Source organism: Carcharhinus amblyrhynchos, chromosome 3 (genome assembly GCF_965287045.1).
Source record: "Carcharhinus amblyrhynchos chromosome 3, sCarAmb.v2.hapA, whole genome shotgun sequence".
Taxonomy (NCBI): domain Eukaryota; kingdom Metazoa; phylum Chordata; class Chondrichthyes; order Carcharhiniformes; family Carcharhinidae; genus Carcharhinus; species Carcharhinus amblyrhynchos.
Genome location: NC_137326.1, coordinates 99868495 through 99889822, shown reverse-complemented (window position 1 = coordinate 99889822; position 21328 = coordinate 99868495). Strand labels below are relative to the sequence as shown.

General features: G+C 40.2%; 1 protein-coding gene across 1 annotated transcript; it reads right to left on the bottom strand.

Moving 5' to 3' along the window:
- Positions 1–249: 249 nt before the first annotated feature.
- On the bottom strand, positions 250–7483 carry ssr3 (signal sequence receptor, gamma). The gene is made up of 5 exons (XM_080185591.1): positions 7287–7483; positions 3701–3827; positions 3513–3611; positions 2134–2265; positions 250–520 (listed from the first exon to the last, which is right to left on the bottom strand). Exons 1-5 carry the CDS (start codon positions 7417–7419, stop codon positions 454–456), a joined length of 558 nt encoding a protein of 185 aa, XP_080041717.1. The 5' UTR covers positions 7420–7483; the 3' UTR covers positions 250–453.
- Positions 7484–21328: the final 13845 nt, after the last annotated feature.

Below are 21328 nucleotides of genomic sequence, written 5' to 3'. Positions count from 1 at the left end.
TTTGTGTATCAAGTGTACCGAATTTCATAATTAGTATGAGACTACACATAGCATAAGCTGTACTTATGTATATGTACAACACACCATATATACTAGGTACCAACTCTTACGCCTGGGTTTGACACCAAAACTTTAACTTACCTTTTACAGCATCTACAGAAACATTGATAAATCAAGTTTGTGCGCATGTGCATTTAAGCTGAAGCAAAATTATAAACTGGTAGTAATAGACTTGCAAATAAAAACCTCTGATTGCAAAATGCATTCATTTTATTACAGCACATCCATAACTGAAAACATGGAATGCAGGTATATTGTAAAAAAGTTGCAGTTCACAGAACTATAGTTGTCTCAGTTAAGTGGCCAATTCTGTGGTTTCAGATCTCATCTTTGGATTCAAAATCTAAATGATCACATCCTTAAGTTCCAGCTCCCAAAGAAAGCCAGAGACAATTATTTTGAGCCAGTTGATAGAAGAGCAATCAATCCTGATGAAGCACAGATGGACAGGATATAGTTTCTGAGAGTACAATTAAGGAATACAAGTTTTATAATGTAACCCATGACATAATTTGTACCTGACTAGAAAGACTGAATGATATCTTCAGGCAAAGGCTATATCAACACAGGCAATAACTGGAATGTAAAATGCCTCCATTGTTTTCCCATATTTTCCAGAAAATATGCTGCATTCTAATTTGCGCTTCTGGACATGGTACTGTTCATACACAGATTAAAAGGACTGGCAATGCCTACTTACTCTCTAACTTCAATGTGACAATTACAACTGAATCTGCAAGCTTCAAATTCACCAACGGAAAAGTGTTTATTGAGCATAATGAAATCTGTGGAATGGACTGTTTTATAATGGGCATAAATTATTGGCTTTCCCTAACTTAGCAGGGCTTCTAATCTGCAATATTCTCTGTGATTGGAGTTATACCTAGCGCAAAGGAAGGTTGTTGTCGTTGGAGGTCTATCTCAGTCTTGTGACGTTGCTGCAGGAATTCCTTAGGGTAGTGTTATACTTTCCTGTCATCAAAATATCAATGGTGGGGATGTTCGGTGATGACTGCACTGCACAATGTTCCACACCATTCATAACTCCCCAGATACTGAAGCAGTTCATGTCCAAATGTAGCAAGGCTTGGACAATATCCAGGCTTGGGCTGACAAGTGGCAAATAGCATTCGCACCACACAAGTGCCAGGCAAAAAACATCTCTAACAAGAATAGAACCTTACATTGCCTCATGATATTCAATAACATTACCATCACTGAATCACCCATGATCAACATCCTGGGACTAACTATTGACCAGAAACTAAGCTGTATTAACCATATAAATACTGTGGCTACAAAACCAGGTCAGAGGCTAGGAATCCTGTGGTGAATAACTTATCTCCCGACTCCCCAAAGCCTATCCACCATCTAAAGCAACAAGTCAGGAGTGTAATGGATAACTCGTCATTTGCCTGGATGAGTGCAATAAGTTCAACACTCAAAAAGCTCAACACCATTCAGAACAAATAAACCCTCTTGGTTGGCACCCCATTCACAAACATTAATTCCCTCCATCATCAAAGAATACTGGCAATGGTGTGTACAATCTACAAGATGCACTGCAACAATTCACTAAGGCTCCTTAGCATCTTCCAAGCCCATAATCACAACCATTTAGGAAGACAACGGCAGCAGATGCGTGGGAGCACAACATATAGAAATTCCCTTCCAAATGATACAACACCCTGACTTGGGAAAATATCACCATTCATTCACTGTTGCTGGGTCAAAATCCTGGGAATCTACCCCTAACAGCTCTCTGTAGCTACACCACAGGAACTATAGTGGTTCAAGGCAGCAGCTCATCACCACTCTCTCAAGGGTAATTAGGGATGGGCAACAAATACTGGCCTGGCCAGTGAAGCCCACATCCCATAAATGAACAAAACAAACTTAAAAGTTACATTTTTCTTTTTCTATTATCATTTTTTACTACCGTTCAGCACCAGGTAGTACCAAGAATGCCACAACTGTTAAAAATGAAAGTCTTCACCAATTTCTAAGAGAACAGATTTCTTCCCAAATGCAAATAATTACATGCTGCTGTTGCTATATTATCAAAAAGGATACACTGTTGGATTGAAATTCTTCAGTACAAAGAACGAAGCAATGATGACCATAACGAGAAACAGGGTGTTGTTGTAGAAGATTGAAAAGGTTGTAGCTTCATAGTCAGCCACTTCATTCTTTTTCCACAGAATTCTATTGGGGAGAAAAACAATCTAAATTAAGCATGGCTTATGAGAACCAGAGATACACATCCAGAAAAAACACGTGTGTAAATACACAAAGGGTAAAAGTCTGTTCCCCCCTCCATAAATGAATGTGCTAGCCACTGGCAATGATCTCTATTTATGAATGGATAGAACTGAGATGTATCTGAGATTGGGCCTCAAGCCTCTATCAATAGACCAGTAAGCTTCAGCCAACAAATGCTCAACACCAGGCAGATCACTAAAGGGGACTTGAAGATAATGTCACTTCCATAACTTCATAAAGGGAACAAGGGCAGATCATTATCCAGCAGGAAAAAGTGGCAGGGATTAGGGAGGCTTCTCCTTCTCCTGGCTTCACTGTGATGTAAGTATTTTTTAAAATAAATGTAACCATTTTGGTGGGATCCTGCAGCAGACTTTCAAGGATGACTTATTAGGCCACATGTCAACTTGGCTTTCCTGAATGCTTCCAGCTGGAAACTCAAGTTCCACCTGCGATGAACCAACAACCACACTAGCGTCAATGGTTTACGTTTCTCACTTTTTAGTTCCTTTGTGTGACGTTGGCATTTGCCCTTTAGAAGCCACACAGATAATGCCCCATTTATTTGATATTCCTTTTCTTAAACTGAACGGTATTCAAAGCCAAGAGGTAAAAGTTTTCCAGGCTCCAAACCACTCTCTTCAATTGCGAAATCAATTTTCTGGGAAATCATTGCTACATTGGGCTTTTTCACTCCATGACTGTAGGAGTTACAAAGAAGTGATATCAAGTAGTCAAACAATAGACAAGGGTTGCAGCCCTTAAATCCTTTGAACATTTCAGACTGGTAGCTACGTACTAAAGTCCAAAATACTATAATGGTACTGAGATTCACAAGAATCTTGTCTACAATCAGAGTGGTGGGGTTGTTGGTATAAATTTTACATAAATGGTGCTGCATCTTCCAGGCAAGAGACAGACTGCTATGCATTCAACTTTAAGATTCGGAGAACCAATTTTGGAACAGACTAGCAGAACTATTTTGGTTTCAGCATCCACTTAACAACAGACACTCACAAACATGTGAACCAAACAGCTTTGCCTTGTTGCTGGTTGCCTCTGCTTAAAAAAAAACCTAAGCTCGCACATACTATAATTTTATATACCAGAAATTGTACTTTGCATGTTTTGATGTTCTCCACTTTTAAGACAATATACACTGTGCAACTTTCAAAACTTAAAAAGCACACCTTTCATCCTTTTCTTTACGAGACATCTTCCTGTTGTCAGCCTCTGACAGTTTCCGAGTGACCTCCTTGGAAACAGCATCTTCTCTCTTCTGTGCAACCCTAGACAAATGAATCCCTGTTAACAATGTGACATGCTAATACATCATCTGTTAAATTGTACAAGTAATATATCTCCGGGAATTACTTACTTGTGTTTCAGGACAAACTTAACATTTTTGTAAGCAAATGCCACAAGATAGGTGCTGACAAGGGTCATAACACAATACAGAACTGCAGACTGGACAAGGTCCATGTGCCAGATCCTCCAGTAGAGCCCTGAAAGAAAGTTTAGAGACCATTACTCTTGCAATTGTCAACACACATCATTGGCAGGTACTGGCTTGCAGCAGTGAAGAAAATGCAATAGATTCAGATATTCAACTCCTCTGACAAAAGCATTTAAAATGCCTATTTCTTGCATCAGTCTATTCTCACAAAGACAATCCTGAAAGATTGAAAATTAAAATCTCACCTCAGCTTGAGAAAATATTCAAAATCCTACGTCCAATATCCATTTTCATTTGATCAAGTTTAATTTAGAATTAAACGGTCCAAGAGAAAAAGCTTAAGTTTTAATTTAGTAGTCCTTGTTCTGAGACTCTTCAGAGTACAAGTCGCCTCCTGACCCTCAAATCCTGTCCACCATCCCCAAGGCACAGGAGAGTGATGGGATACCCTCCACTTATCTGGATGAGTGCTGCTCCAATCGCATCAAGAAGCTCAACCAGGACAAAGCAGCCCATTTGACTGGCACCCCATCCACCACCAACACACAGTGGCATAGCATGCACCATCTACAAGATACTCTGCAGCAACTCACCATGGCTCCTTTGACAGCACCTTCTAAACTTCTACACGAAGAAGGACATGGCAGCAGATGCAGGGGAACACCCCTTTCAACTTCTCCTCCAATTCACACATCATATTAACTTGGAACTATATCCTAGTTCTTTTGCTACTGCTGAGCCAAAATCCTGGAACACCCTCCCTAACAGCATTATAATGGCTACCTACACTACATGGACTGCAGCAATTCAAAAATAGTCATGATGTGGGAATGCCGGCGTTGGACTGTACTGTCTGGAGACAATACACATCTCTGTAACCTGTGATCAGTGCTCCTTCCACTCACATTGTCAGCCACTTCAGGTCTTGAACAGCAGGTTAGGTGTAAGGATTCGCATTTTAATCAGTAATCTCTAAACTGTCTGTGCTTTATATGCTCTGTCTGAGGCCAGAACTCTCCATTCACCTGACGAAGAGGCAGTCCCCTCGAAAGCTTGTGAGTATTATCAAATAAAATCGGTTGGACTAAAACCTGGTGTTGTCAGACTTTTTACTGCAATTCAAAAATGCAGGTCTCTACCATCTACTCAAGGGTAATAAAGCTGCTAGCCGAGCCAACAAAACCCATGCCTTTTTAAAGTGTTTTTAAAAATTAAGGGTAAAATTTCTGATGTTTCTTAACACTAATAAAGTTCTGTTAGTATTCCAAAATAAATACTTTACTCATCTATATTTTGGGAAAGCTGAGGAAAGGAAAACAGTCTAACTTTATTTGTACAACAAAAATGTTATTCTTTAGAGAAGTGTTTGAAGGCATTTATATCAAACATGCATAGATAAGGGAGAAATCATTTTGTTTGAAAAATGGATATATGAGATATGGTATCCCAAAAAAATGGATCTTGACAAAACAACAAGCTTCAGAACTGATTAATATTCTGTATACTGGCAATTTGAAAGTTCTATATGGAATAGATTGAAAAACAAAATATTGCAATAATGTTACCACAACATGTGTGCAATAACAGTGTGTTAATAGGGCCACTAAAAATCAAATGAATTTTAAATACTGCTACAGCACTTTACATGTCATGGGTATGGAGAAGGAACCTGGAAACAAAAGTCAGTTATGACCAGCTCCCGACTTCGAACAAACTCACTTTCCTGACTTTCCTCACTACAAAGATTTTGTCAAATTCACATGGTGAATGGTTGAGAATCATGACCTTTAATACTTTACACAAAAATTGCACTGAATCTCCAGGCCATCAGCACTGAAACAATTAGTTCTAGTTTTTCTTGTGGCTATGATGCCAATAGAGCTCAGTGAAATTTAAGAATTATTACTGCTTAAAAACACCAAATGCATTCCTAAAAATTGAATATTGAAATCGTACAAATGTTATTCTCTACTAAATAACTGTTAAATGATGTTACCAAAAGTACATTTATGACTAGGCAGCCATTTCTGTTGGACAATTCTGATCTATGTTGCTCCAAGGAAGTATTTCCAATAAACATAGGTCAACACTAATGTGTGCTAATGACAGCTCTCCATTACCACTCCAAAAATGTCATGTTATATAAATTCCTAACTGACAGTAAGGTACAGATAAACCACAGCTTCTTACACGTCTATATTTAAAATGATCAAAGTCATTGTCAAAAGCCTCAATCTTGCAATGGACTAATCCCTTCCCAGAAATCTGCTTAAAATCGTTCCTATGGCTGGTGATAGGCATCTCATTCATCCCTGAACAAAACTGAACATGTAGTTTTGAGATGGGTTGCATGCTCTGAAACATCACCATTTTCATCATGACCTTGTCCTCATCTATGTCTTTTGTCACCTCCAAATTATCCAAAAGCTCTCCTCAATACACAGATTTAGTAAACGCAACTACCTGGATTCTAGTTCTCTTATCCTTTGGCACATTGACTTCTAACCATCAAGGTTCTTAATTTTACAACATTCTCCAGCTCTATGTGGCAATTTGCACGATCCTCCTTCATTCATCTCTGGTCTGGTGAGCATTCCCATCTGCTCTACTTCAGTTAAGACTCTCAGCCTTCAGCCTCCTTTCTCCCCCCACCAAACTCTAAAAAACCATATTAAATCCCACCTATTCCAGGACAGGACCAAAAACCTTACAACCAATTTCTATCTGAAGGAATTTGAACTTTTCGCAATGTAAAAGACATCAAACACCAATTATTTTTTTCCTAGTTCACAATATAGATTTGTAAATATATAGTGGTTAACACTGCTGCTTCACAGCTCCAAGGACCTGGGTTTGATTCCCAGCTTGGGACACTGTCTGTGTGGAGTTTGCACATTTGCCTCATGTCTGCATGGGTTTCCTCTGGGTGCTCCGTTTTCCCCTCAGTCCAAAGATGTGCAGGTTAGGTTGACTGGCCATACTAAAATTGCCCTTTGGTGTCCTGAGATTAGAGGGATTAGTGGGTAAAATATGTAGGGATATGGGGTTAGGGCCTGGGTGGGATTGTGGTCGGTGCAGACTCAATGAGCCGAATGGCCTCTTTCTGTACTATAGGGTTTCTATGTGTCAAAATGGCAGGGACTGAGCCAGTAATTGGTGTTGAGGATGGTTGGCAATTCATTGTATTCCAGAGACAGACCCAACCCTCCATTCTCACTGATTATCTCTCAAATCCAAGAGACGAGGCCCTGTCCTCCTTCTCCATTGAGGTCACTGAGTAACTTTAAGACATAGATATGTTCTTGATTAATAAGGGGTTCAGGGGTTATTGAAAACATGCAGGAGAATGGGGATAAGAAAATGATTGAGTTGTGGACCAGACTCGATGGTCCGAGTAGCCGAATTCTGTTGCTATGTTTTATGGTCCACCCAGGCACAAATGCTCAAAGAAGCCGATCGCCTGTCAGCGCCTACCGGCAGCAGCAACTCCGCTCGCCCCGATACTTACAAATAGGAATGGCCGACACAATAAACGCGTTTCCATAAAAGAGTGCGGATGACTTGGCCGAAACATTTCTGCTGAAGTCCTGCAACAACAAGTCCTCCTCGGACTGCTGCTTGTTGCTGCCTTTAGGTGCCATGTCTCCACGTCCTCAACCTGAGTCCTCCGGAAGAGTCGTCAGCACTCCGAACCGGCCCACAATCCCTGGCGGCAGCACTTTGAACCGGCCCACAATCCCTGGCGGCAGCACTTTGAACCGGCCCACAATCCCTGGCGGCAGACCTCCGAACCGGCCCACAATCCCTGGCGGCAGACCTCCGAACCGGCCCACAATCCCTGGCGATGCAGAGCCAGGGGGAGGGAGACGTGAGTTAAAACTTCTCACTGTCTGCTGCACAGATATTAGGCATCGACGAGAATAGCAAAACCTTGCTATATAAACGATACCAGTAGAATTGCTATAAACAAAAAGACACACATTCGAAAAATTGTTTATACCGTGAGCTTTCTGCTGCCGTTGTGGGTGAAATCAGATGGATCGCTGCCATCATTAGTACAGGCACCTGGCGAGTTGCAGAGTTGCATTTCATGCTCGAGCATTTTTAATATACAAAATACATCCGCAAAGGCAAAAGATGTTGCGTTATTGCTGGAGAGAACGGAAAACATGACTTGGATTTTAAGAAGGATTTCAGTGGCGGAGACACTGGCGAACTGGAGAAATAGGCAGTTCTAGATAGTGGGGCAAAGAAAGGCAACTGAAAGTTTAGAGAAGAATGAAACGGCGATGCATAAAGACCACAGTTGGGGGAGCACTGACATGGGCAAAAAGAATTTCAGAAGTATTGTGTAATGTTGTGGAAGGACTTGAAGATGAGAATTAGGATATTGAATGAAGTGAGCACAGGGAGTCAGTGTAAATCAGTGAGGACAAATAATGGGCAAGTTGGATGTGTGGGCTGACTTTTGGATGTCTTGGAGTTTATGGAATTTGAGGATGGGACTCAAAGCATTAATTGTTTCCCTCTCCACAGACAGCCAGACCGGCTGAGTTAATCCAGCATTGATTTCCATCATCCACGGTATTTTGCTGTTATTTAGGGGGGAACGCTAAATTAGGTTTAGACAAATTAAATTGTGTTTAGACAAAAGCCTAGATCAATTGACAATTGTGGAAATAAAATGAACAACCAACTACAGAAAAGTTGGTGAGAAAACCTGGCATTGACAGAGACATTGGAGACAATAACTTGGACAATTATGACAAAAGTCATCATGTCATTTTTCTGATGAAGGCAACATTCCACTACAGTCACTCTTTTCCATGTTTCCTCACCATTAGAGTGTCCTATCTGTGATTCCCCTTTGTGCTAATCAGAGAAAATCTTCCCTTTGGGTTACAGGTATCACTCTTTTATCATTCTTAAATGACATCCTTGATTTATTTTCTACTTCAGGCATTCCATTGGCTCCCACTGTAGTCTAACCAATTTCTAGTTTGCTTATCATCTCCCTGAGTACTAGGCCTTCTGCACTGCCATGAGGTCACTCATTTGTTCAACTGCTGATATCATTGCTATTTATCCCATTCCTTCTACATAAAGTAAAATTCTTAAGGTTTATTTATTAATCACAAGTAAGGCTTACATTAACACTGCAATGAAGTTACTGTGAGATTTCCCTTGTCGCCACATTCCAACGCCTGTTCGGGTCAATGCACCTAACTAGCACGTCTTTCAGTCTGTAGGAGGAAACTGGAGCACCTAGAGGAAACCCATGTAGACACGGGGAAAACTTGGTAACTCCACACCGACAGTGAAGCAAGTTGGGAATTGAGCCCAGGTCCCTGATGCTGTGAGGAGCAGTGCTAATCACTGTGCCACCGTGTTGTAAGGCAGTAATTGCAATGAAGTTACTGTGAAATTTCCCCCGTCGCCACCTGTTCGGGTCAATGCACCTAACCAGCATGTCTTTCAGAACACGAGAGGAAATCGGAGCACCCAGAGAAAACCAATGCAGATACGGGGAGAATGTGCAAACTCCACACCAACAGTGACCCAAGGCCAGGAATTGAACCGGTGTCCCTGCCATTGTGAGGCAGCAGTGTTAACAGTGCCACCCATTAACCTAAGGCACCCCTCCTGAACTCTTGTGAGCATGTGTCTGCTTTCTCATTTCCTTTCCATCGCAGCTCTGCTACTTCACTTTATGAGTTAAACAGTCATATTTCCCTTCATTGTTTCTGATCACCTGCAGTACCACCTTCACAGGGTCACTTAAGAGTGGTTTTCCATCTGCTGATTTAAATCCTCACTTTTTGATTTGATTTATTATTGTCACATGTGTTAGCATACCAGATTGCTAGAAACCTTGCCAGTGTAATAAGTCCTCCTTCTGTTCCTCACACCTTCTTTAATGTACAATGTTGCTGTTTTCCCATGTACCCTATATTTACTGCATGTGTCAGATGGTTCAGTGGTTCAATCTTGAGATCATATATGACCCTATTAACATGGTCCATCTACTAACAGTCAGGCTGGACACTGTCCCTTCTTTAATTCTCCCAACTACCAATAATCTCATTGGAGTATAACCCTTTGCTAGAGTTATCATGGCAGTTCCCATCAAGACAGTAAAGCGTTTGCCCAGTAGGTCACTAAAAGATGTCTCTTGCAAGATGAGTCTTGCAAGATGAGTATGTAATTTCTACTAAAGCCAATGTCCAAGAATCATACACAACTGGTCCAATTTTCCCATGGGCTGATTGTAACAATACCGCACTTGAACTAGCTTATGTGGCTGTGCACTCTAGCCAAAAACTATGTTGTTACCATAGCTGAGGCTGTTTGCAGCTTCTGCTTATGCGTGTGATAAGCTCCCCCACATTCCTCTGTCTACTTCCATTTGACTGACATCTGTGTTAATGTGTACAACAGTCTTAGCTATACCTGCATAAACTCAGCAATATCCCATCAGTCCTAAAAATGATCTTAAAGCTGAAACATCTCTTGGTCTCGGTTATACTTCCTTTATTCCTCATTCATGAACCTCTCTCCTAGTCTCAGTATAAGCTCCAAAAATTATACATTCTTTTGACTTATCTGAGCCTGTTTAGAGTTTACCTTCATCCTCCACATTGGGAGTAATAACGACTCCTTCAGCAACACCATATGTTCCTCAGGCATCTGTGTAAATATTAACAGATTATCCACATACTGAATCAGCTTGCCCCTGCCAGCGAACTAACACTTAACCATTTGTTGGTGGAATATTGAAACTGTTTTGAAATCCTTGTGGCAGTTATGTCCACATGTATTGATGCTGCTTAAAGGTAAAGGCAGATTTGTACTGATTTTCTTTCCTCATTGGAATAGAGCAAAACCCATTAGAAATATCCAGAACTGTGCACCCTTTTATGAAACTTGGTATACTACCAATCAAATCTGTGACTGCAGTGACCATTGGGGCATATGCTGGAATATTCATATTTAACTTTGTCTATCGTCATCATCCATGATTCATTTGTTTTTTTTTAGGCCATGTTGGTGAACAAATATGTGATGTCAAGGGCCTTAACCCCTTGATCCATGAGGGATTTTACTGCTAAATCCCTCTCTGCTTTCAGGAAATGATATTACCTCTGCAAAGTTTTCTTGGGTTTTCCTTCCACTAACTTCCCCTGGCATTCCCCCACAGTTGTGTGTGTATTGGGCAAACATTCCCTTCTCCTGCTCTATAATGGCTTTAATTCACTTTGGACTTTTTTCATTAATGCCTCCCAATTGTATACTCCTTCAGATCAGACACATCTTTCCTGGTCCATCCAGCAGAATGCACTGTCCACTATTCCCCTTCCTTAAACAATCATTAAATCAATCTATCTCCAGCTCAATTGCTTCATGACATAACATGATATAAATATATTTCTTAAGGGTGCAGTATCATTACAATAACAGCCACATCATTAACCCTTGAATTGGGAAAATTTGTGGGAAAATGGGAGTAAATCCCACTATTTTTTCAGCGTGATTCAATGTAAGGATATTATTAAACTTGAAAGAGTGCAGAAAAGATTTACTAGGATGCTACTGGGATTTGATGGTTTGTGTTATAAGAAGAGGCTGGATAGACTGGGACTTTTTAATCTGGAGCATTGATCTTATAGAGTCCTATAAAAAATGAGGGCATAGACAAGGTAAATAGTCAATATCTTTTCTCAAAGTTAGGGGAGTCTAAAACTAGAGGGCATAGGTTTAAGGTGAGAGGGGAGAGATACAAAAGTAGGAGGAGCAATTTTTTTCACACAGAGGGTAGTGAGTGTCTGGAACAAGCTGCCAGAGGTAGTAGTAGAGACGGGTACAATTTTGTCTTTTAAAAAGCGTTTAGATAGTTACATGGGTAAGATGGGTGTGGAGGGATATGGGTCAAATCGGGCAATCGGGATTAGTTTAGGGGTTTAAAAGAAAGGGCGGCATGGACAAGTTGAGACGAAGGGCCTGTTTCAATGCTGTAAATCTCTGTGACTATTCCCAGAATGAATCTCCGACACTGTGCATCACAGAGTACCCCACTGTGATTCACTCTGGAAATCAGTGGGCAGGACCTATTCCCATCTGAGAGGCCACCAGCACCACGCCGCATGTGCCAATCTGTCAGCATGAAGATTGGAGCAAGTGCAGTGGCCCCGCATTGCCAACCTCGAGACGCTGGCCAGCTCTGCAACCCCCATCGCTGGCCTACTGCCCCGCCCCCTGCCCCCCACCCCCCGCCCCAGGACCACCCTAGACAGGTCCAATTTCTCCCCCAAACAGTCCTGACCCCCTCCTCTGCTGGCAGTCACCTGTTCCCTGTTCGTGGGGAGCAATAGTAAATTCTGCTGGAGTGAACTGGTGGGGAGCAAGCTAGCAGGCCCGGAGACCTCAGTCCCAGGCCCACTAATCGGATGTAAATGCTGATTTCCATATGCTAATCAATTCCACACCAATTTCCAGCACGGAGTTGATTACTCTGGAAATCATCAGCTGGGAGACTTGTCGAGTCCGTGACACACGGTGGGGAGCCCATGAAACAACCTCCACTGATGTCTCCTGGGCTGGGGGAGTCACCCCCAAGTTTCTTAAATACCAAAAATCACACTCAGGACAAATCTATGTCTTCTTACATCCCGTAACAATTTCATGAATAGTCCGTACAAAGGTGGTTCCAATGAGGATGATCCTGATTGCAGTATCCGGTAACTTTCGCTCATCAAAACTAATCCCTGGGATTAACATTTGCCGGGAATGTGAAAGCACATTCAAATACAGTACATGGGACTTTCCAGCCTCGCTGACCCTGAAACCAGAAAATCCCACCCGAGATCAATGGACCTTTTCATGGTCCGCCCCTTGCCCATCCTGATTCCTGTGACGGGTGGGACAGTAAAACTTGCCCCAGTGGCTCCAAATTTGTAGGTATTAGCTACAGTTTTACTGTTGTAGGTACATATTCATGGTCTGATGGCTTTATTAATTCTCTCAAGTTGTATATTGAAAAAGTCTCTGTACGTAGGACAGGTTTGAGCTGAAAGAATGCTGGTAGGCATCTAAACATTGTCCATCACAAAGAACCTAAGCTTCATAGTACCCTTTTCTTTTTTACTTTTAAATGTTGGCTTCTTTAACGGACTGACTATAACACCTGATGCATTACATTTTGCCGTCAGTTTTGAAAGTTGAATGCGTTCTTGCTGAAGGAGCAGCTATATATTACTGCGATCAACATGTCTGCAGTTTATGATTTGAAAATATTAGCAATAAATAAAAAGGAGAAAAAGACCAGAAATTTCATCTTCAGTTTCCACTCACAGACCAGTTAAACTCAAATTCATCTCATATGGTTCAATTCTCTGAACCAACCAATACATTCTAACTAATCAATATCTAAATAGTCATTTGGTAGTACAGTTTTTGAACATTTTTGTTAAAACTTTTCATCTCATTTAGACATTCACAAGAATACAATGTAAGGGAATTCAACAAATTTATACTGTTTGGGAAGAGACTGCTGATTAGTTGGCAAGTGGACTCTGGTAGAGGTGTTGTCATGGAGAATACACCAGGTGATAGTGACTGACCATTAACTCCCAAGGCTTGTCTGAAATTTAAACCAGGCAGTCAGGGTATTGCCATGAGGAATGAGCCAGTGAATAGCTGTTACTTTTATTTAGCTGAAACATGTAATATTGTGTAGGAACGATGACAAGGACTACAACTTCAACAACTTCCTTTAAAGCTCTTCAGCAGCTCTTAGCCAGACTCCCATGCAACTACCACATCACTTCCAGTGCGTAGGACATGGCAATACATCCATGAATATATTTTCTACAGGTGTAATGTGTGTACATGTTCTTTCTGTCTGCATGTATGTAGCTCCCAGAGCATGCAAATAAGTAACAGCCATTCACTTGGTCCTTGATCATCATGCAAGTTTGATGCTAAAATAGGGTATATCTAAGTCATCTTGTGGGATAATGGCTACACTGATCAGATTATTTCATGCTGGTATCATGCAAAATCATGAGTGGGCCAAAGGCCACAGCTTTTGGCCTTGAAAAGTGTCCAGTGTAGCTCAGATTAGCCTGGAAGGGCACACATTGCGCCTCTTTCAGCAAACAAAATAAGTAACAGTAATTTGCTGCTTTCCTCTTCAAGAGGCAATACTTCGACCATTCAGAGTCAAGCTGCCTGATTTAAATTGCAACAATGCATGGCAATTAACTATTAGTCACCATCAACTGGCGCATGTTCCATGACTCTATCTCAGAGTCCACTTGCCAACTAATCAGCTCTCTTTTCATACAGGATACATTTGTTGATTTCCCCTGACATCAGTATTCTTGCAAATATTATGATGAGTGCAAGTCAAAAAACTTTGACAAAAAATATTTTTTCAGCAATAATCTGTATCAGCATGTAAAGTGCCACAGATCTGTCTGTCTTCTCAGCTGATTATTATACTGTGCAACAAAACTAGAGACATCCTGTCTGACCACTGCCAGAAAATCTCCTTTAATTTTAAAAGATACCTGAAAGAAATTTGCACATGAACCATTACCTCAAACAAATGTTATATCACTAATGTCATTTTGTAATGAAAGATGCATCAAGAACATGCCATGGGTGGGATTTTCTGTTCCACTTGCCCGAAGACCAGAAATTCCTGCCAAGGTCAATGGATCTTTAATTGGTTTGCCAAATTTCCCATTCTGTCCGCAAGATTCCTGTGGCCGGCTGAACCAGAAACTATACCCCCATGAATATGAGTACTGTACCAGTGTGTGTTAGGTAATTTATCTGGACATGATATATATTACATGACTTTATTTTAGAGAACTGGAGCTCTGAAAACAAGAACTTTAATTTGCAATCAAAATGTCATTTCCTGATAGATAGCTTTATATATCATGTTGTGATTTACGTCATGGCTACTTCTGTCTCTGAGTCATTTACAGGCATTCACTAGTAATGTAGTTCTACCTGTACATGGTGGTCACGTGAAAAAAGGCATATCTGGAACAAGTTTTCATTCCTAATTTAAATGCAAGCTCCTTTGTGCCCTGTATCACTGCTTAACATACATGCACATTATTGGGTGTAGTGTTAGGAATCCAGCTGTAATAAATCAGTCAACAGCAAAACTGTCAGCTTGTAGTAAAGTGGAAAGATTCATTACATAAAATATGACCCAACAAACTAGGCAGTAGTTAACACACCTAACTGGTTATACTTCCCACTTCAGCTGTGAACAACAGAGCTCATAAAAATCAAAACTGGATTCGTCTGGAAGACTTATTCAGGCTTCTGTAGTTCTCCGATCCAGGATGGCGGTAATCCCTTCGCTTTTGGATCTTGCTGGTGTTTGCTGTACAAACACGGTTTCAACCTTTCTTATACCCGAATCAATTAATTAGTCTTCATCTTTATAGACCAATACAGCCAATTACCAATTACCAGGGCACGTAATTCATCTTCAGTTGGTCGCTGCCATCAGACATTGGCTCCTAAGTAAGAGAATTCTCACACATCCAGACACCATATCAGTCAGGTCTGCTTTTGACTAGTTTAGTACAGTTCCATGCAGTTACAAACAAATATGCAAGTTAAAGCAAGATTTACTTAGAATCTAAATTATGTTACTTGAGATTAAAGCTGCAGAATTTGAATATATGGCTTAGTTCTCTTACAAACCATGATTTTCTCACCAGTTGAGTAACCACTCATATTGCATTAGATACTACAAACATAGAGCATCTCAGAGGAAATATTTGCTATGAATCAATTATATCTACTGCTGCATTGCAACAGGAACACTTGCAAACACCTGCTAAATATACTAGCTGATCATCTCTGCCATTGCTCCATATTCATGTGCTTTGTTCTCCGACCTCTCATTATAGCTGCAGGTAGGCAATGCACAGCATATTATGATTAGAACTGACTCTCAGTTCGCTCTCTCTGTTTCCAAGCTTTTCCCCTCTCTGTGTCTGCTATTTCTTTTCTCTCTCTGGTACTAACATTTCAGTTCATAAATATACCTTTCCATTCCAGGACTTACTTCTCACATGATTTCTATCTGGTTCTGCTTTATCGGTTTTCTTAATCACAGAATTAAAACAAATTAAAGTCAGGATTTAAATTGGAACTGTAATGCTTTATTTGTTTAATTATGTAGGCATAGATCCAAGATGGCCAACTGTGGATTTTTGTGAGGATTTGATTGACGTGTGGTGTCTCATGGTTAACAAAGAGCAACTTGTTCAGTGGCTGTATTTGTGCCAGGATGTCTCTGGAGAGGAAGCATACAGTGTCTCAGGGTATATTTGAGACATTCCTCAACTGAAGAACACTAGAGGGACTGGTGTGCAAATGGACGTGGCAAACCACATCTTATTTTTTATTTTGCAGATAAATTCCTGTTTATTGTTTATGCCTCTCTAAAAGAGTGGGGGGAGGGGGAGATACTTGTTAACTCCCATTTTTGACGACAATTGTCGTCAAGAATTGACAAAGAGCAAGCATCTCATGGTGTCGCATAGTAAACATGAACCAATGACCAATGTAACAAGCTTATTACAATATAACAGAGACAAAGCTTTTAGTTTTAAGGTGCATATTAACATAGAAACTCTACAGTGCAGAAAGAGGCCATTCAGCCCATCGACAACAATCCCACCCAGGCCCTATCTCCGTATCCCTACATATTCACCCACTAATCCCTCTAACCTACGCATCCTGGGACACTAAGGGGCAATTTAGCTTGGCCAATCCACCTAACCCGCACATCTTTGAACTGTGGGAGGAAACCGGAGCACCTGGAGGAAACCCACGCAGACATGGGGAGAATGTGCAAACTCCACACAGACAGTGACCCGAGCCAAGAATCGAACTCAGGTCCCTGGAGCTGTGCAGCAACAGTGCTAACCATTATGCTACCATGCTGCCCATATTGTTATGGGAATAAAGTTAATTTCCTGAAGGAACATATTATGGAGAAGTGTTGATGTCAAATATTACATTTCAATTCAATCTGCTGGAATTGCATGAAGACTCTTTTAAAAGAGACAGTTTTAATTGTTGAAACAAAGGCATGACTTAAGATGGCTGCCAGAGGTCATCTGATATTTCTGCAACTATAAATTGGTCAAGCTGCTGGAAGCTCCCAATGTGGATTGCATTTAGGACATGCCCAAGTAATCCTCCTGTGGAATTTCATATCTGCAATATCAGTGATTACTTCAGAGACAGAGTGAAGCTAATCACTGCCTCAGCTTTCATCATTATATTTCATTCTGTTAAACTGAAGGTGGAGAACTTACAGAGACAATGAAGGTATACCCTAAAGTTTTTGATGCATTTCTTCCTGGCTCAGCATAAAGAAGAATGGGTAACACAATAGCCAAGGACTGTCCAAATATGAGACAATCAATTACATTCTGTGGACTATTCAATCGTCATGGAGAAAGAGGTCATATGGTCAAAGCCAGCTTTATTATAAAACACCACTTGAATCAATCTGAAGAAGGAATATCTGAAAACTGCAAAAGGACTGCTCTTTCACTCATTCACCCACCCATTTAACAACTTCCTTAGCTGTGAAAATTAGTAATAAACAGTGAATGCTTTATTTCATCGTATTTTCATGTTCAACCTTAATTTGGCCAAAAGCTAGCATTCTGTCCTCTGTAACTTGTATTTTTGTATACTTGCGGGTATGTGTATATATTATGACAGTTTGTTTGCCCTTTTTAATATTTGCAATATCCTTACTTGGGTGGATTTTTTTGCACAATAAATTTAAACCCATTTTTGTTTAAATTCGAGAAAGTTTGTCTGTTTGAGTTCTTAGTAATCAGCATTTAAACAGTGAAGTACATACACTGAATTGGCACATTCATCTTTCCTTATATTATGAAAAAACCTCGTTATGATGAATCGAGGAGTTAGGAAAAAGAAAGTCCTTGCACCCTTCCTCACCTAACTAATCGACATTGCTATGACAATGAGCCACCATCTGTTAAACACAGCTTTTTACTGCTGTGTTGATTCTATTATATGAATCCAGATAGGAATTAAGGTGAGGTGTTGCATGAAGGCAGACTTTATTTAGGAATTTCCATTCAGGCCGAGCAACTGATGTCAGCCTACAGATTGACACAATCAGATTAATTGAGTGAAAACTAGGGTTAACTGTATGGAGTGCAGGCCACATGAGAAGCACTAAGAAGCAAATTAATACATGGCCAGACATTTGTCTCAGGAGGAAATGGGAAACTTAGAAAATAAGTAGAACAAGTTTCTTTCAGCTAGTCAACTCTCTCAGCCTGGGGACTGTCTAGTTTAAATGTTTGCAGTTGATAAAATATGACAGTCTAAAAATCTTTGATTACAGGAAGATTTTTTCAACTCAAAATCCTTGTGTGTTCCTTTCAAATAATAGTTCTCTCTAGAAATTTCTACGTTACTTTTTCATTAAAGCCAGACAGTAAAAATTAAAGCTCAAACCATTTCTTCTTAATCCTGCTAAAATTGGATAATCATCCCAAAAAAAGCTGGTTCTGAAAAAAAAGGAAAAGGGAAAACAAGCAAACAAAAAGCTGCCATGAAAACATCCAGCCGCCCTTCCCTGAATGTCTGTCCGCTCATTCATTAGCCTCCCTCAATCCTTTACTTGCAACTGTACCCGCCTGGGGTTCAAAAGCAGTTGCGAGCCGAGTGATTACTGCTGTCGGGTATTTATTAATTAATCAATAAAACTACTGCTGCCTCTTATTCTAATGAAGGGGGAGGCTGGTTCCCAAGAAAACCCAACTTCTGGAACTGGGAGTTAATTGTCAGCCTAGCATCGCTTCAACATTATGGTCATGCTTTTCCTTTTTTATTGCACTGTCACTCCCAATAGTTTTCCTGTAGTCCTTGATTGCGTTCGTGTCTGTTTTCCTGAATACACCCATAAGTGAAAACACTCCAGGAAATGTATGGAAGCAATTAGTTGCTGTGGTATTTTGCTAAATACGAAAGGAATCAAATGATTCTTTCTTTTTGTTGGCAAGGGGGGCCACCCTATTTTGAAGGCATTTTTCTTAATTTCTCCTTGTGTCCCTGTTTCAGTCACGGCAGGCAAGGGCAATATGTTTCCATGTCTTCACTGGTGTTGCTTGAAAATGGCCACTAGGAGGTGCTTGAGAGCTACGTAGGATGACTTCTCTTTGCTGTCTCCCTAGCTCAGAAAAAGTCTAAACAGTTGAGATCAGAAGCACGACTTTGGTGAAAGGGTGGAGTAGAAACACAATCTGTCTTAAATAATAATTGACCTAAGATGCTATTTTACCAGTGCATGTAGCTTAAGGCATCGTTTTAAATTCTGGAAACACAAGATAATTATGTGAGCCAGACTCTCACTGATCTTACTATTTCACTGTTGTGTTGAATATGTACAATGCATTCGCTGAGCATATCTGTACATTTATCCTCATAAAAACATCAGTCCGTTAACTGGATAGTGCTGTGGGTTTGTAGCTGATCCTTCAGCTATAAAACCGTGTAGTTTTTAGGAATTAGAACCTTGTTGGCACGATGTTAGTACAATCGATAAACTATTCATTCAAATCAATCATTCTTATGTTATAAATTATGATGTATGTCAATTTTCAAAGTCAAGTATGTTTGTAAACAGCATCTTTTCTCAGTATTATTCCTTCGTATCCCCATTCTTCTTCTTTATATCTGCTTCTCAGATCCATGTTTATTATTCTTATTCGCATTCCACGCACCCTGGACATTCTTTCACCGTCCATTAAAAAAGTCTATTATCATGTACCGATCAACTCAAGAACAATCTCTCCCCTTCTGCCATCAGATGTTTGAATGGAACTACCTTGTAGTAATCTGATCTTTCGCTAGCTATGACTGTAGCACCCTCTCCTTTCTTCCCCCCTATGTACTCTATGAACAGTATGCTTTGTCTGTATAGCGCGCAACAAACAATACTTTTCACTGTATACCAATGCATGTAACAGTAATAAATCAAATCAAAATCCTCAGTGTGTACAATCTCCAAATTCTGTAGTCAGTTGGCTTGCACACAGTACTGGTTTAGTACCAATACTCAGTATCCCTGCTCACAAAGGGATAACCAGAAATGTTCTAAATGATGAAACTACTACAAAAGCTAAAGCATCTCTCATGCTGGTGCAGGTTCAGGGCTGCTAACTGGCCTTTACTACTTTCCCTAACTGACCACTTCTATCATAGGAACCTAGACACTAGGATGAGGTTTTCTGAGACCTTAACTACAAGCAACACAGGCATTTAACAAGTTTTTGGAAAATTGCAAATACACTACCCATGGGTTTTCATCTATTTAAGTCAATCAATAGAAAATAAGGAAAGGTGCACCTACAATTTTCCACCCACTATCTGAGACTCTAAATATCAGTTGCTAAGCAATTGGCAACCAAACATTAAATTAGCCTCAACTTATTATGAAATCATACAATATCAAATGCATTCATGATGCATCTCTCTTTGCTACCTTATTAAACACTATACTGGATAAAAAATGAATTCCTTGGGTAAATATTCATATAGACGTCATTTCAAAAATTAAATATTGGAAAACCACATATCAAAATTGTACAATTCAATAGAGTGGTCTGCAATTTCAACATATATTTAATATGTATGAATCAATCACAGTTTCATCCAATGTGGACATAGTTGAATTCATTTTATGACTGATTATTAAATTTGAATATGTAATTATTAACTCAACAGTTGTTACTGATTCTGTTGTATGAACTAGGTCTGTTGTCTTGGTCCTAAGGATGCCTGAGCTTGGGGTCATCAGTCAAACAAAGTGTCACAAGAACCACAGTGTACTTTGACCATTGTTTCAGACACATACGGTGACCAGAGTGTTTAACCTTATGTTCTGATAGGAAAATCTGGAGATGTTCCCAGAACACTGGATTGTTCCTCAACGTGACCGTATTGTTTCCATTGAGCAAATTACTGGTGAGATAAAATTTCTGATATGCTTTTGCTGTAGTTTTAATATCAATGGCAGCTACATCCACCCAAATGGAGATTGAAAATAATATTTCAACATAATGGGTGTGTACGAAGATTAACATATATAAATAGGACTGTGCTCAATAGGACTTGCTAAGATTAGCAAGATGATATTTCTGTGTGCAGTAATGCCTCCTAACAATAAATTGTGCCTGAACCTAGAAGGCCATGCGGTAATTTGCTTCAGGGTTTCTCTCAACACTGCCCAGCCTGCCATTCATGGCTAACTCTCAATCCCTCCATCCATGGGACTGTACCTGACCTCCACATTCTGACCATCTGCAGCTGGAAACCATTGCCTGCTCCCAAAGTACCTGGGTTGTTGGAGCACCAATCACACTGTTGTTATGTCCACTATTTATAATGAACTATTGAGAAAAGTATATGTATATTTAAATATAAACACGTGGAGCAGGATTTTCCAGTCCATTGCGGATG